This window comes from Heterodontus francisci, chromosome 31 (assembly GCF_036365525.1).
Source record: "Heterodontus francisci isolate sHetFra1 chromosome 31, sHetFra1.hap1, whole genome shotgun sequence".
Classification (NCBI taxonomy): domain Eukaryota; kingdom Metazoa; phylum Chordata; class Chondrichthyes; order Heterodontiformes; family Heterodontidae; genus Heterodontus; species Heterodontus francisci.
This window is the reverse complement of record NC_090401.1, coordinates 24,921,149-24,939,387: the sequence shown is the minus strand read 5'-3', so window position 1 is coordinate 24,939,387 and position 18,239 is coordinate 24,921,149. Positions and strand designations below refer to the sequence as shown.

Below are 18,239 nucleotides of genomic sequence, written 5' to 3'. Positions count from 1 at the left end.
GATTTACCAAAGCCTGTGTGATTCTCACTGCTGAAACCAGCTGATGCTGCGATTGGTAGAGAGGGTCAGCGCCACATCAAAATGGCCCCAACTCACGTCTGCTGCACAGTGATACTGCTGGTATTGCTAGCGTTTTGTCATTGATCATCTCGAAGATATTTTACTTCCTGTTGAACATGGCAGGAGGAACAGTGAAGGGAATTTCCCCGGTACTATGGCTCTGACCAAAATTGTAAACCTATTTGTTAAAAATAGGTTAGTAAGGAATCAATCTCACTACACCCAGCACATAGAGGAAATGCCATCACCATGAGAATGTCGGTGCGTTATTTCTCAAAGTAGAATATTGTTATGACCTGGTGAGAAAGGGGTCTAGGGTTCCCTTTCAGCCTTCACCTGGTCTTACCATAACAGGGTTTTATTTTAAACTCACCGTTTTTTTAGCTGCCCCTTAGTGAATCCTGGTTCACTGCTTTCCAATTGTAAGGCAAAGAAACCAGCCAAACAGGTTTTCTTAGGATTAAAGAAAAAAGGTTGAACTTTATTGAACTTAAATTCTAATTTGGTTTATGCCTACGGATACGTGATGCACCCACGCTAGCATGCATACGCAATACACACATGCAGATAGCGACAGAAAAGAGAAGACAAAAAGTGGAAAAGTTTGAGGCCATATCTGAAGATGGTTTTGGTTACTGTTCTTAAAGTTCATTGTAGAGTCCTTGATTCTAGGTACATCTTGCTTTTTGTTGGATGTCGGAGACTTTTCTCTCTTGAGGTTCACATCTTCAGTGGATTTGGAGTTCCGTTAGAAAGAGATGGGAGCAGACAGGAGAGGTCTTCTCAGTCCAGGAGCACCCAGTCTTTCTGAGTTAAAGCTCTCTGTGGCTAGTTCAAAAAAAAACCCAGGACCAGCCAGGTAGTCATGTGACCAGTTGGTTTAACCAGTCCTGGCTTTTGTGGATTGTATCACCTTAGCAGTCTCTGGAATGCTCTTCCTTACACCTTCAATGTCTGGTGATCAAAATCCATTGTCGGTTAAGTGGATCAGGGAATAGCCCTTTATCTCCACAAGCACTGTCTGTTAGTATGCAAATATCCTTCCAGTCAAGTGTCTGGTGTTTTTTTTCACAAGTTCTTTCTTCACTCCAGCAACAGTTTAAAAGCAATGTTCATATGACAAAATTAATATGCCTCATTCTTGGCAGGTGAGGGCCTGCATGACAATATTCAAAAGAAATGTACTTCAAAAGTATTCAATTGGCTGTAAATCGCTTTGTGACATCCTGAGGTTGCGAACAGCATTACATAAAATTAAAAGCCAAATACTGCAGGTGCTGGAAATCGAAAATAAAAACAGAAAATGCTGGAAATATTCAGCAGGTCTGGCAATATTTGTGGAAGGAGAAACAGAGTTAACTTTTCAGGTCTAGACCTTTCTTCAGGTTCTGATAAAAGGTCACAGACCTGAAACGTTTGGTGGACCTTTCGCCATGGAGGTGGGAAATAGGATCCGGGTTTGTTTTCTGGTCAGAAACTCGCCTCTGGTGGGGAACTGATTAAAGTTAAGACTTTCAGGGAGATGAGCTTTAATTTGTATGGAGATGGGTGTCCTGTCCACTTAGAGCCAGTGGGGGCAGGAACAGAGGCGGGGTCAGATGAAGTGTGCAACTGATTTAGATTCCCCACAGTAACCATCACTGACGCTGCCAGTCATCCTAAGGGAGATATCTTCTGATTGTGACAGATGTTACAGAAAAGCTGGAGGCATGACACCCGGGTTAGGGCTGCCCCTAGCTTCCTTGATGCCAACCTGGATCTAATGTTGGACACCATGAGGGAGAGGAGAGAGGTCCGCTTCCCAGAGGGTGGCAGGTGGACGCCACCTCATTGTGCAACAAGGGAACCTCTCTGTTCAGCATCATCTCCCTCTGACTCCAATTCCTCCTCTCACTTACCTCCTGTTCTTGCTTCTCCCCCGATGTTCAGTTCTGGTCGCCTCATTATAGGAAGGATGTGGAAGCTTTAGAGAGGGTGCAGAGGAGATTTACCAGGATGCTGCCTGGACTGGAGGGCATGTCTTATGAAGAAAGATTGAGGGAGCTAGGGCTTTTCTCATTGGAGCGAAGAAGGATGAGAGGTGACTTGATAGAGGGGTACAAGATGATGAGAGGCATAGATAGAGTGGATAGCCAGAGACTTTTTCCCAGGGTGAAAAGGGCTATCACCAGGGGGCATAATTTTAAGATGATTGGAGGAAGGTTTCGGGGAGATGTCAGAGGTAGGTTCTTTACACAGAGAGTGGTGGGTGCGTGGAATGCGCTGCCAGCGGTGGTGGTGGAAGCAGATACATTAGGGACATTTAAGCGACTCTTGGATAGGTACATGGATAATAGTAGAATGAAGGGTCGGTAGTTAGTTTGATCTTAGAGTAGGTTAAAGGTTCGGCACAACATCGTGGGCCGAAGGGCCTGTACTGTGCTGTACTGTTCTATGTTCTATGTTCTATGTTCCTTCCAGGACCCTCACCGTCCTCAAGGCCCACCTGTCTGGAGGGCCATGTTATGAGTGTGCTGCAGGCCACCACAATGATAGAGGCCCTTCCAGGAGGGTTTTGGCGGTAACCACCCAACTGGTTTGGGCACCGGAATTGCATCTTGAGAAGCTGGATGACCTGCTCAATGGTTCTTCTACTGAGCAGGTGACCTCTGGGCTTTTGTCTGGGACTTCTATACACAGGTCAATAGCCATCTCTTCAAGGGATTTCCCTTGTCCCCTTGGATCGATCCATGCACTTTGGGCGGATGGAATGAAATATTGAGGCAGCCTGGACTACTGGAGAATGGAGGAGGCATGGCAGCTGCCAGGAAAGTGAGTGCACACAGGGAGGAAGGTCTTGTAGTGGGCAGACCAGTTGGACATTGAGGGTGTGGAAGCCCTTTCTGTTGATGGAACTCACTAGCTTCTCTCTCAGTGCTTTGATGGCCACATGGGTGCAATCGATGATGCCCTGCACCTGGGGGAATCCAGCAATGGCAGCGAAACCAGATGCCTTCTATGCCTGCAAGGCCATGTCTATCATGAAATGAATGTACTGTCCACCTCTGACAAAGAGCGCATTAGTGACCCGCGAGATGCAGTTGTGTACAGCTGTTTGCGCGATGCCACTCAGGTCCTCAGCCGATCCTTGGAACGAGCAAGAAGCGATAAAGTTCAAGGCCACAGTGACTTTGATGGTCACTGTCAGGGCATGGGTGACCAGTGTAGTGAGGTGCAAGGTCTTCGGCGAAGAGGTCACAGATCTCTATGGTCAGCTGCCTGAAGAGTTGTAGTCTCCTGCGGCACTGGATCTCGGTCATCTTGAGTTATCTCTGTCTTCGGCGGTAGATCCTATGTTGCGGGTATGGCCTGTTGCCTTCCTGCACCTCTTTCCACTCCCTTGCCCGCCTGATGCCTGGGGTTCAGCCCGTCCTGCAGAGGGTGTTGCCCCTCATCGCCACTGGATCCAAAATCTGACAGTCGTGCCCCCAATGCCAGCTTTAAACTTCCTTTTGACCACCCTATTGTGATTGGTAGCTTTGACCCTGCTCTTCTGCTCCCACGATCTGCGGGGTGGGTGATGGTGGTGGCGGAGGTGATGACCCTGTTCAATGCCTGAGCGCTGAGTACCCACTCTCCCTGCCACCCATGCAGCTCAAAGTGCAGCTCCTTACCAAGTCTGGAGCCCTCCTTTGCCCACTGACCCTCTTATAGGGCAGCCATGACTGGCTCTGCATGCTCTACCTGCCTCCCTTCAGCTGATCTACAACAGACACCTCATGAATCCCGTGCACCCCATTTAAAATTTCACCCTCCCCACCCCAACAAGCTCTAAGCGAGCTTTTTAAATATTTTAATTGGCTTGAATAGGGAGGAGAATGGGATTCCTGTCCCACCCTCCACCCAACCTGGTTAACATTGCCAGCAACAGGGTCCTGAAGCTGGGTCGGGGTGGGGGAGGGGGGCCCAAAAAATCAGCCCGTTAACTCTGTTTCTCTCTCCACTGATGCTGCCAGACCTGCTGAACATTTCCAGCAATGTTTGTTTTTATTTCTATATAATCTATAAAATATAATTTTATTTCTTTATTCTTTCAACCCTCTCTGTTCTATTTCGCTTATGGCTGCTACTTTTTGCCAAAAGCCAAAACTTGATTGGCAGGTGGAGGCAATATATGGAGCACTGCAAGCTGGGACATGTAATGGGTGGGATATTCCGATTGCTTTTTCGTTCAGTATTTTGTAACCTATTTTGTAACAGTATTTTTGTCTGACAAATGAATAAATTTGCCCACCAATGTTGTTGTTGATTGTAATCATTTGCTGCAGAGTGAATTTGGGTAAATTTAAGGTAGATTAACATGTCTTCCAATTCTACAAAGTCATCATCAATTGTTAAATCAGTATCACCTTTGGACTCCTGTCCACAGCAGGGCAGGGCACTGAGTGCTCAAACAGTGCTGGAACAAGGAGTGTTGCAATAAAAGTTATTTTCTGTGTTGCAACCTAATTCATCGTTACCTTCTCAACTAGATCAATCAGGCACTGTTTACCACGTTTCCAGACCATTGCTCGATGATCATTTGAATTGCCATTTATCACCCATAACTCAAAACAGTCTTGCCAGTCAGCAAATGGATTTACCTTTGCAGTGATAATACACTACTGAGCATATTATCCAGCCATACATGTATCACTCTGTGGGGTAGAGGCCAGAGTTTTTTTTATTCGTTCGGGTGATGTGGGCATTGCTGGCTAGGTCAGCATTTATTGCCCATCCCGAATTGCTTTTGAGAAGGTGGTGGTAAGATGCCAACTGAGCTACAGCTGAATAAAAGACTGGCAATTATACAGCACCTTTCATGACCCCAGGATGTCCCAAAGCACTTTCCAGCCAATAAAGTGTCTTTGAAGTATACTCACTACTGTAATGCAGGAAACATGCAGCCAATTTGTGCACGGCAAGCTCCCACAAGCTCCCACAAGGTGAAAATAACCAAACAGTATGTTTTTGTGATGTTGATTGAGGGATAAATATTGGTCAGGACACTGGAGATAACTCCCCTGCTCTTCTTCAAAATGACACCAGGGGATCTTTTACATTCACCTAAGAGAGCAGATGGGGCCTTAGTTTAACATCTCATCCAAAAGACTGCACCTCCAACAGCACAGCACTCCCTCAGTACTGCACTGGAGTGACTGCCTTGATTTTTATGTTCTAGTCTCTGGAGGAGACTTTTAAAACAGAGACAAAAAAAGCACCAGCAACAGAGCCACAACTGACACCTAATTAACAGGCACTATTGCAAATAGGAAAACTAATAAAATAGCTCAGCTATACAAAACCACATCACAGGATGTTTTTCATAATGCTCGAACTTTATTGCTCTTTAAAACATTTGAACATTTATTTTGATTTACATTTTTTTCTAAACTTGGAAAAATTAGAACACAAGTTTGCAACCAGCTTTTGTCAGAAATATAAAGAAACATGGCAGAAACCATTCAGAAAAACTTGCACATTAAACATATAATACTCTTCATTGATTTTCTTTGACCTCTACCTTACTGAACCTTCTCAGTTAGATATTTTTCTTTAAATTTACAGAATCATTGATTGTTTAATATGATTATATGTTAAGAGTATTGTTCTCTTGAAAGGTGCTTTACCAGGTTTGGAAACATGCAAAAGTATAGGTTGGTCACCCCTTAGATTCACCCCCGTAAAATTCTCATTTACAATATGTATTGTTACGATCCTTCCTGCTTTATTTGAGCTCCTGGCAATGTTGGGCAACATAGGATTATAAACAGAATACAACAAAATCCTTGATATATTTGGAGGGGTGGAACTCAGGTCAGGGGCATGTTCAGCTGTGGGAACAAAAAAACTCCAAACTCCAAGCCTCAGGCTTTCCATGATGGATCTGCATGGTAGCAAACATGATTGTACAGTACCAGTTGCAAACAGGTTGGCATGGTTCATTTTTAGGTAATATGATGATACCACCTCATCACCAGCAAAATGGGGAAGATTTTCTCCGTGTGTGCACACAGACAAAATCTCTCCTCATATCATTATGCCTCTGCAGCTAAAACCCAGTAAGCTCGTGAGATGCTTCATCAGGTAATTTTGTCCTTTAAGATTCATCAATTTTGGCATAAAGCATTCATGCCATATAATTCAGCTTCAAATGCAAGCTCATACCTTACAATATAGTCAGTAAATATTTCAGAGAAACATGTCTTATACAAAGTCAAAAATACAAAATCTTATCACATTATATATTTTTAAAATGTAAGCAGTTTGCTTAACTAGAACAAAATCATTACAAATGATTTTGTAGTTCTGAATTTTTCAGGTGTCCCTTGTGCAAGGTTTAAGTTACACCAGGTTAGCAATCCCTACAACCTGCAGACTGGCACATGGTGCCAATGCAGCCAATTTCAATTGCCATTCAGTGGTGACTGAAGAATTGACTTCAAGAACTATTGGTTAAATCATTGGATGCAATAAATGGGCATAGGTTAAGAACATCAAAGGCTGCTGTCATTGTAAATTCAATTCAATTGCAAAGAATGTAGGTTAGGCAAGCCAATTTTCAATTAAAATCCAGAAGGCTGCATTTTATTTTTGGTGGGATGGCTGAATTTGTGTTCTTCAAAGTGAGTGGTGTCAGGATTGGCCTTGCACCACTGTCAATCGCTCCCAAGGAGATTTAAGCACAGCTTAGATGGAAGTTAGGCTGCTTCTTCTTTGCCTTTCATTTCCCACAACAAACACCCTTCTGCCTTCTGTGAGTTAAGATTGCCAATTAAGAACGAACGTGCATTTTTGAAGCACCGTTCACATTCCCGGATGCATATTCTGTGAAGGTTTAGCTAAGCGAAACTTTCACTTGGATTAAAAAGGATATTCTAACCAAAAGCTGCTGCTTAACTATCAAATTTAATAGCTAATATTTTTTCAGTCACTAACATGAAGTCATTGTTTTGAAACTGAAATGAGCCAACTGCATTCACCACTGAAACAACCTGAGAGATTTCAGGCGACATGATCAAAGCAACAATTCAGTAAAGATACAATATGTATCAACATATCCAGCTTGCGGGCCAAGAGGCAAAATTGTTTCATGTTGACAACTTAAAGCTGTAACTTGACATAATTTTAGACCAACGCCCACAAGGCAATTCTTTTTGAAACATTGATTGCAGAAAGTTTACACCTATATGTAGAAAAGGTTACAGGTTCTGCACCGACTCGGAACAGGAAACAGTTGTGTTTCCAAAAAAAGGTACAAAACAACACACAAAAAGGTGCTGAATTAGTCCTGAGGCCAGAACTGCATAGGAGTCAACAACAGTGACGTGAAATGTATGGATTACAGTATATATGCATTACAATATGTACAGTATATACAGATTACAGTATGCACTATACAATATATACTGATCAAAGTATATACAGTGCAGGATGATGACAATATATACAGTATGTACAGATTACAGTACAAATCATTGAAGTTAAATCTAGAAAATCTCAGCTGCTTATATTAAAACTTTATCTTCTGCATTTTTTAAATGATCCATTTGACCAAATTATAAAATACAAGGTTGCCTTAGAAACATAAAGTCACTTTTATCTATCTTAGAGTAAAATTAGATGGTTTGTACAGTCCAAAACAATGTATTGACCAGAACTTGGCTTAATAGGGACAATGCAATGAAACAAGTTCTATTACTACTGGATTTTAGGAACATATCTGTAAATTTTATACACATTAATGCAAGTCAGATTTGTACATTACAATCCATTTGATTCAAATTAATTATCACATTAGTAGCTAGCAATTTGTTTGGACACATTGATCTACTTTTAATGGGGCAGCACTTTAAATATTAGGGTTTCGGGACTTATAAGCCAGGATCGTGGCAGCTAACTCCTGGGGGTCTAAAAGCTGTGGGTATTGCTTCATAACAGTATCCACTAGGTGGGGTTGAAAGATGGCGCACAGCTTCATGCGGACAGTCTTCCACTCCTCTCCGCAATGGTCATGTGATGGCCACTGGCTGTTTTTCCAGTAAGGATCCAGGAGCTGTGAGTCACATCTTTTCACAGCCCATCCATGAGGGTCTGGAAGACTGCTTGACCTACTGTTAGCTGAGGTATGGCGTGGGTCAGGCCAGCAGCTTTGTGGCCTTTGGGAGCCTGGTGAATTGAAGTCACTTGGCAGACTGAAATGTGGCTGGATTTGCATTCTGCCCAGAGCCATGCAACACTGAGAACTACTGTGTGGGTTTTGAGGAGGGTAACCACAAGGGCCCAGTGATGGCATTGACTCGTGGGAATGGTAGCTGTATTGATGATGGTCTAAGCTGTGTGTAGGTAGATAATATTGCCCATTGTTCATAGAGTATGGCTCATTGTGACTTTGCGATCTAGAAGGCCACATATCAGAGAATTCTTTCTCAAATGACACAAAGCCTTCATCGTAACTTTTATGCGAGCTCGAACACATTGAATTGGTTGTGGTGCTGTCGAAGCCCATGTGTTGAAACCACTCAGTGTTTATGTTTGACAATGACCTTTTGGTTGGTGCGATTCCTTTTAATGTTGTACTGTTCTCAGGCAGGTTTGCATTCTGCATTGGGTACTGCCTGTCTGGGCTGGGTCTCTGCAATGAACCATTCTCACCCTGATTAAAAGTGGCTGGACCAATATCAGGATATGGTGGCCACTTTTGCACACTGGCCTTTTTCTCCTCTTTGTGCGGGCTTGCAGAGTTGAGGCTCTTGGTTGGAGAGGACCTGGCAGTAGCACGGAGCTCATCTGCCACTGAACGCTGGGGCTGGTTAATTCGCTCAGGGTGATAGAATTTACATTTGATTCCATAAGTACATTTTTTATCTGTAACAAAGAAAATGAAGATAAAAATACAATCTTTTCTTTCAATTCTTTGAGCAACAATTTACAACTCATGTGGCATTTCAAAATAGCTCCTATGCTCTGGAATTCCCATTCTAAATCACCATCTCTCCACTTATCTCTGCTCCTTTAAAATGCTACTTAACACCTACCTCTTTAACCAAGCTTTTGGCCACTTGTCCTAATATCTTCTTGTGTCGCTTGGTGTCAAATTTTGTTTGACAATGGCCCTTTAAAGGTGCCTTGGGATGTTTTATCATGTTGAAGGTGTTTTTTTTGCAAGTTGATGTTGTTGTTGAGATACTTAAGCCACATTATTGATACTGGAGTGAAATGTCATAATACATCTATTTCTTACCTTTTGCTCCTTGCTTCCTGGGCAGTGACGATTCATGCCAGGGCACAATTTTACTGGCAACAAATGCTCTCTGGTACCTAGCTCATGTAAGCTGTACAGCCAGGAAAGGCCAAACCTGATCCCATACTAAACTACCATACATATCACACACTTTCCAGCAAGCGTCATTGGACAGAAGTTAGATACATGAATCCTAGCTGACATCCTCCCCTTCTTAACTCGGGGATACTGAGTCCAATTGTTGGGTCTGCATTGGTCAGTCCAACTGAGTATGAGATTGAACCTGTAACCTTCCTGGTCCTCATGGCTCAATGGCTTATTACACTGAGCTATTGGGTGAACTTTACTGGACTTTAAATAGGATTCCTAAAATGCATGCTTTAAACAAATTCAGTGGCTTAAGTTTGTAATAGAAGACAATCAATAAAATATAAAGGCTAGTCAAATGCTGTTGAGGAACCACCATGCTGTGCTACAGAATTGTATGATGCATGGACTGGTGCCACTGTATCTTCACACAGTGAAACTAGTGCTGCTGTGAGGAACTGGGCAGCAGAAGCAATGGTCAAAGGAGTAATCAATGCTATAGACACCCTATAACCACTAACATAGCACAACCCAGTGAAATCAGTATTTGATCCATAGTGTGCAGTGATAACTTCAGTGCAGTTTAATGACATGCAAACATTAGTGACTTTATTTCTTCCATTAATAATGGTGCAGGTTTTTTTTTGCAACGAGGCAGTATAAGAAAAACAAATCCCTTCCAAGGCATCTCAACAAGATCCACCCATATTACTTTATCAGCACTAAGCCAGCTACATTGTTTTATCATCAATATTAGCACTGCTGTGGCTTCTTTGCTTTTCAGCTCAGCCAAGGATACAATGTAACTTTCATCTCTCTCTCTCTCTCTCTCTCTCTCTCCCTTATTGTTTCCTTCCAGAACTTCCCTACTCTCCCTTAGCCCCTCTCTATTTCAATGTGCTTTACCAAGCCACTGCAATGTGCATCTGCCCAATATGGCATGCACACTCTCTTCCCATTGGAGCACACTCCAGTTACCTATAACCAGAGAGTTTAGGCACAAGTTAGCTGAGTCAAGTGCACAAAGGCCAACTGTTGAAGTTCAACCAGCTCATACCACCCGGGGTACAGGTACAAAGGGAGCTTTGTGCAGCTAGGCTCATTCTGCTGTAAAAGCGTTAGTTTAAAACTCTATCTAGAGGTGAGTGGGTACTAACCATATCCCCATTGACATGTTGACCACTCCTCATTGCCTTAGGGGATAACAAATACACCAGATTGAGATGTCCATTACCAAGTTCTACAGTGCGTCATCTTGGAGTGAGCTCAACCCCAAGTAGGTCATAGCTTTCTTCTAGAAAGATAAACTTGTGAATGAAATTGGTCTAGAAAGATCTAAAATGCTGTATATTTCCAAACAAATTACTCACCATAGGGGCAGTGTTGCCGTTTATGCTCTGGTATTACAGGCTTTTTCCGTAGGAAATTATCCAAACTGGGTCCATGACGCCCTAGGGGGTCATCGGGGGGCATGAACCTGAACACCAGGAGAAACCCATTATTAGAAAGGGACAACCGCAAGGCAACTGATTAACAATCATTAGGAGACCCGTACATTTTGCAACAGTAAAGTTTCACAGGACAAGGTCAGGCTGAGATAATCAAACATAGCCACGATCATTGAGCCCGCTGTGTTTTTCATGCAAACATAGTTTTTCCTCAGTTTAAAGAATGGTGCTGCATGGCCAAGGGACAACTGGGAGCCACCGTGACCTCGAACAATGTCACCCTGGCACATAGCTCTGAATCCAGCCCCAACTATTAAGAGAAAGATCCTCCCTCTGCTCTCGGGATCCTAAAAGGGATCAATTTGTGCAGTTTAGTTTCAGTTCTTAAATGGGTTTGAGTCCTCGGGGTAAAACTGTTCACAATTTGGCACAGATTGGGAATCCCACTTACAAAGGCCACAGAGATGATTATTATGGGATACCAAAATACCATAATGGTTGATCTTCTGGGCTAAGTTAGTTTGTTGGGCATTTTGTAGAAAGAGCAATGAGCGTGGGACTTCTAAATACTGACAAGGGGGCAAAAGCTGGAGATATGTTCTGTTCTTCAGTTGTGACACATTCACCGTGATGAACTCAAACATTCAACAAATAAAAAATGACTGATGTAATTTGAATTGTCAGTCACTGCAGGACCTTTACACAATTTTTAATGATTACCTTGTTCTCGCTTCATGGCTGACCTTATCTGGCCAATTTTAAAACCTGCAGTAGAATCTTACCAGACATTTTCCAAACAGATTATTAATTAAATGCAAATACTAATTTCTTTCCCCAAATTTTACAACATGGATATGTACTTCACTGTTGCTCAGTGGTCTCTGAAGTCAGTCCGGTTTACTGGGTTTTTCATTTTTTATTTACCTTAAATGAAAGACAGAAATGATTGATTTGACAAGCTGAGCATGCTTACTGGCCTTTTTGGCTTGCTCAAAGCTTTTCCTGTTCCAGCTGTTAATTTTGTTAGTGGTTGAGGTCAATACACAGATTAAACATGTACAATGGAGATAGAGAGCCAACTTCAGTTAACTGTTCAGTGTTGCCCGGGTGTCAAATTCCTTTGGTTGAAAATGTCTGAGAAAGTCAGGCAAGTACAAACAGGATTTACTAGGATCACTTTTTAACCTGTTTACGCTTGGCAGGAAATGGGCAATAGCGGGTCAGCTGCCACCACCCCTCCCCCCCGCCCCAGTTTTACACCCATGGCCAGTTTTCCTTTCAATGGCTGACCCACTGCCGCCCCTTTCCTGCCAGGCAGGAATGGTTAAAATCAACCCCAAGATTGTTTCATTCCCATCATTATTAACAAATGACAGGAGGTATTCCTCTACTTCAATGTTACACCTCGTGTCGCTCAATTATTGGGTATTGAGCCTACAGAGGGTTGAATTGGTTCTGAACTTCCATTGTCATTGTGACCTCAACCCCAAATAGATCTTACCCCTGGTTTTAAGGTCTAGAATGATTTGCTATGCCAAACGCAATACTCACTCATCTGAAGTGAATTTCAGTCATTTTAGTTTCAAAATGCAGCTCATTTTAATGTAATTCTCATCTTGAAACAAGGAGACCACTCTGTTGGGTTTATAATTGTGCTTACTCGTGATTATATATCTCACTCCTAATGTGCTTGCAGTTTGGTAATTGTTCTATTGTGCATGTGGTGCATGAGTACTGAAACTTCTTTTTAATAATCTCTGTCCTGACTGAGTTCTGATTTTTATTCAATTGTTGTAAAAGCCCAACTGGTTCAGTAATTCCCTTTAGGAAGCCAACCCGCTGTCCTTACCCTGTCTGGCCTATATGTGACACTAATCCCATATCAATGTTTAGTTTATTGTTAACTGCCGTCAAAAATCTGCTACAAAGCCAGAAGTCCCACTGCCACTTCTCTGAGCAACTGGAGATGGGCAATAAGTGCAGGCCTCTTGGTGATGCCCACATCTTGAGAGTGAATTGAAATTAAAAGCAATTAACAACTTAAATTTATCATATCTTTTATAAAATAAAAATAACCCAGGTAATGAGCCAGAACACCATCATGGTTGAAATGATTAGGAAAGAAGATGGGATAAATCTGGAAGTTGTGGATAAGTAATATCAATAAGTGCTATAAAAGCTGGAGGTATTTAGAAATAGGAGATGTCTGCTTGAGCTAAATGCTCGAAACGTGTTGAGCTTAATGGTTTCTGCTGAAGGTCGACTTACTTGTCATTCACGAATGAGTACATCAGCAGACGCTCTTCAATGAACTTTTTCCACTCAGGCTTTTCATTCTGCAGGTCCCGATAGGTATCATTTGAGACAATGATGCCATCAGTCTCATACGCCAGCTTGACAATGAAGCGATCATCGTAACAGACTATCCTCTTCCCACCAACCCGCCGCGATGGAGTGAAGACAAGAATCTTTTTCTTTTCAAGCTCTCGAAGGATGTGCTGGTCTAAATGGGAATTAGTGACGGATTAGTAATTAAAGTAAGAGGAAATGAGAGGCATTTTCAGAGTAATGGGGAGCCAGCTGTATGATGCTCTTATCAACAGAATTATGACTTAGAGTGGAAAAAGTATTTAACAATCCATGATTCAATTCGTAAAGTGAATACTTATTTCCAAAGAGTTTGGTTATTAGCATTTGCCTGTCCAGAAAGCAGGTGACAGTTAGATTCAAAATTTCATCAATTCTATATTTATAAAGTGAGAAATACTTGCAGATAATGATGTGATTAATGATTCCCTTTTTGAAAGGAGTACCTGTTCAGTCATGCAAACAGCACATCTGTGAAGCACTGATAGGACCTGTGAAGCTATGCTGTGCTGAATACAATAAATGTTGCGTGCTAAATTAATGTGACATACATTATGGCCACATCTTGCTGATAATTTGTTTGAATTTCACTCTTTCTCTGGATGGAGTGTACATTTTTTAGTCTAGTAGTTGGAAGACAATGATGTCTCTTCCTGAGCTGCACAGGGTATGTTCGACTCTCAAAGAGAATTTGAAGCTGTGTAAAAGTTTGTTGTAAAGGTCTCTCTGATTTAGAGTAAAGGCACAAATCTCGCAATGCAAAACTGGGCTTCCATGAGGCGCTATGGGCCATCAGCAGCAGCAGAACTGTACTCAACTACAATCTGTAACCTCATGGCCTGGCATATCCCCCACTCTACCATTACCATCAAGCCAGCGGACCAATCCTGGTTCAATGAAGATTGCAGGAGGGTAATGTCAGGAGCAGCACCAGGCATACCTCAAAATGAGGTCCAAGTTGGTGAAGCTACAACCCAGGACTACTTGCGTGCCAAACAGCGTAAACACCATGTGATAGATAGAGCTAAGCGATCCCATAACCAACGGATCAGATCTAAGCTCTGCAGTCCTTCCACATCCAGTCGTGAATGGTGGTGGACAATTAAACAACTAACTGGAGGAGGTGGCTTTACAAATATTCCCATCCTCAATGATGGGGGAGCCCAGCACATCAATGCAAAAGATAAGGCCGAAACATTTGCAACAATCTTCAGCCAGAAGTGCCGAGTTGATGATCCATCTCGACCTCCTTCTGAGGTCCCCAGCATCAATGACTCCACGCAATATCAAGAAACGACAGAAAGCACGGGATACTGCAAAGGCTATTGACCCTGACAACATTCCGGCAATAGTACTGAAGACCTGTGCTCCAGAACTTGCTACAGCCCTAGCCAAGCTGTTCCAGTACAGCTACAACACTGATATCTACCCGGCAATGTGGAAAATTGCCCCAGAATGTCCTGTACACAAAAAGCAGGACAACTCTAACCTGGCCAATTACCGCCCAATCAATCTACTCTCAATCAGCCGTAAAGTGATGGAAGGTGTCGTCGACAGTGCTATCAAGCAGCACTTGCTTAGCAATAACCTGCTCAGTGACGCTCAGTTTGGGTTCCGCCAGGGCCACTCAGTTCCTGACCTTATTACAGCCTTGGTTCAAACATGGACAAAACAGCTGAACTAAAGAGGTGAGGTGAGAGTGACTGCCCTTGACATCAAGGCAGCATTTGACCGAGTATGGCATCAAGGAGCCCGAACACAACTGGAGTCAATGGGACAAAAACAAGAAATGCTGGAATCACTCAGCAGGTCTGGCAGCATCTGTGGAAAGAGAAACAGAGTTAACGTTTCGGGTCAGTGACCCTTCTTCGGAACTGACAAATATTAGAAAAGTCACAGATTATAAGCAAGTGAGGTGGGGGTGGGGCAAGAGATAACAAAGGAGAAGGTGTAGATTGGACCAGGCCACATAGCTGACCAAAAGGTCACGGAGCAAAGGCAAACAATATGTTAATGGTGTGTTGAAAGACAAAGCATTAGTACAGATTAGGTGTGAATATACTGAATATTGAACAGCAGCAAGTGCAAACCTGAAGAAAAACAACCTGAAAAAAAAAACCTGGAGTCAATGGGAATTGGGAGAAAACACTCCACTGGTTGGAGTCGTACCTAGCGCACAGGAAGATGGTTCTGGTTATTGGAGTTCAATCATCTGAGCTCCAGGATATCACTGCAGGAGCTCCTCAGGGTAGTGTCCTAGGCCCAACCATCTTCAGCTGCTTCATCAATGACCTTCCTTCAATCATAAGGTCAGAAGTGGGGATGTTCTCTGATGATTGCACAATGTTCAGCACCATTCGTGACTCCTCAGATACTGAAGCGGTCCATGTAAAAATGCAGCAAGACCTGGACAATATCCAGGCTTGGGCTGAAAGTGGCAAGTAACATTCATGCCACACAAGTGCCAGGCAATGACCATCTCCAACAAGAGAGAATCTAACCAACTCCCCTTGACATTCAATCGCAATACGATCGCTGAATCCCCACTATCAACATCCTGGGGGTTACCATTGACCAGAAACTGAACTGAAGTAGCCATATAAACACTGTGGCTACAAGAGCAGTTCAGAGGCTAGGAATCCTGCAGCGAGTAACACACCTCCTGACTCCCCAAAGTCAGTCCACCATCTACAAGGCACAAGTCAGGAGCGTGATGAATACTCTGCACTTGCCTGGATGGGTGCAGCTCCAACAACACTTAAGAAGCTCGACATCATCCAGGACAAAGCAGCCCACTTGCTTGACACCCCATCCACAAACATTCACTCCCTCCACCACAGACGCACAGTGGCAGCAGAGTGTACCATCTACAAGATGCACTGCAGCTAGGTACCAAGGCTCCTTAGACAGCACCTTAAAAACCCACAACCTCTACCACCTAAAAGGACAATGGCAGCAGATGCATGGGAACACTACCACCTGCAAGTTCTCCTCCAAGCCACGCACCATCCTGACTTGGAACTAGATCGCCGTTGCTTCACTGTCGTTGGATCAAAATCCTGGAACTCCCTTCCTAACAGCACTGTGGGTATACCTACCCCCATGGACTGCAGCAGTTCAAGAAGGCAGTTCACCACCACCTTCTCAAGGCCAATTAGGGATGGGCAATAAATGCTGGCCTAGCCAGTGATGCCCACATCCCAGGAACAAATGAAAAAAAACAAGCCACCCACCAAATTGCATGCTTAGAAAGACAGATCTTGCATTTTATAAATTATCTTTTCCAACCTCAGGACATCCTGAAGCACTTTACAGCCAATGATGCACAACTAGCTCCCACAAATGGCATTGAGGTAAATGACTGATCATCTGGAAAACAGGCACGGATCCAACAATTATCTAGGCTGCTGCATGGTACATGCTACAGAATTGGAAAGCAACCAGGAATGTGGAGCTATCAGTTAGGAAACAATTAGGTTTTGTTAATTTGGTGTCACATCCTCAACTATGGCCCACTGCAGTATCAGTTTCATATAACATTTAAAGAAATTGTGTATTGCTGAAAACAGAGACATTTTGTCAAAGCTTTTCATCTTGCATTTATCAGGACAATTCACAAGAATACCAATGTATCTTGCGAATTGTCCTGATGAGTGAAAGACGAAAAGCTTCAACAAAATGTCTCTGTTTTCAGCAATACTCAAGTTCTGTACTACCAAATGACTATTTAAAGAAATATGCATTTCATACCAGTAACTAGGAAGCTCCAGATCCATACAGATAGGCTGCAATACATTTCCCACAATTATCTTTCCCAACAGCTGGAGCTGTAAGTTGATCTTGTGTAACAATCATTGACCCAGGACACAACAAAGACTGAGAATCTGGAGAGTGTTAAAAGCTTATTTAAAAGTTACTATCTTTTTGTGCAGTGCTCACAACAGTCCTTGACAATGATAATGATCCTCTTTATACAGTTTTCATTACAGTGGTTCAGTATTAATGGGAAAGCAAACAAGTGTGAAACTATCACAAACAGATTAATCGGAACACTTGTATACCTGTAATTGGCACATCGGGTCTTGGCTGTTCCTTCCTCCAAGATGGGACAAAGACAGTGATGTCTGTGTGACCTTTCTCCAGGAACCAGTTCACAGCCAGCTGAATCCCATGGCAAGAAAAGACCTCTTTATTCCCATGACTGAAACATAATCCAGATACACTCATGATTACACTGTGTTCACCTTACACTTCATCTTAAGTCTGACAGCACTTACAATCACTGAGGGCATAAAACCATTCCACTATGAATGTTATATTTACCTAGCATAAAAGCATGAGCTTAGTGACTATAGAATGCAAGTGACAAGCTTAATATGTACATCAGGACGACTGCTAGTAGATAGGGTATTACAGAGCTGATGACTCTCCTGTTGCATTAAGATGTCTGTATTGAAATGATACACTCCCACCCAGTTTTTTTCACTTCTTCTGCTATTGATAGCCATGTGTCAGGTACAAATAACTCATTGTATTCCTGATAATTTAAGCCTTGTATCTGACATGTTCAACAGGATCATATGGGAAAGCCAATGTGGGTGTCTTAATAAATAACTATTAACAGTTGTCTGTGAATAACTGCTAATTTTTAAAGATAGTTCTGCATTCTCATTATTTATCTGCTTGCTGGTAAATTATTGTAATTTTCATTACTGAGCAGTAAGTTTATTTGGTTCACCAGGAGTTGTGCCATTGTTAAATGTTTGATCCTATCAGAATGCCAAAACCAATTTTTTTCTTACTCCTTCACTTTCTCCATATCTACTTAGAATTACTCTCTCCAACTTTCAGAATGTAAGCTTGATCTTGTTTGAGTTCTTCAATTATCTCATCTTGTCTCCTGTTGCCTTCAGCCTTAACAGTGTAATGTACAATTTTGTATTTGTTCATGGGATGTGGACATTGCTGACAAGGTCAGTATTTATTGCCCATCCCTAATTGCCCTTGAGAAGGTG

At 42.6% G+C, this 18,239-nt stretch overlaps 1 protein-coding gene across 9 annotated transcripts in view; it reads right to left on the bottom strand.

Annotated features, from left to right (window-relative positions):
* Positions 1-5,398: 5,398 nt before the first annotated feature.
* The window catches only part of LOC137347090 (ribonuclease ZC3H12A), a 33,938-nt gene continuing 21,097 nt past the window's right edge, over positions 5,399-18,239 (bottom strand). For all 9 annotated transcript variants that reach the window (XM_068011171.1, XM_068011170.1, XM_068011175.1 and 6 more), the window contains 4 exons: positions 17,286-17,425; positions 13,126-13,360; positions 10,780-10,886; positions 5,399-8,946 (listed from right to left, as the gene is read on the bottom strand). In XM_068011171.1, coding sequence (XP_067867272.1) covers positions 7,931-8,946; positions 10,780-10,886; positions 13,126-13,360; positions 17,286-17,425 — 1,498 coding nt within the window. In that variant the 3' untranslated portion in view covers positions 5,399-7,930. The remainder of the gene's footprint in view (positions 8,947-10,779; positions 10,887-13,125; positions 13,361-17,285; positions 17,426-18,239) is intronic.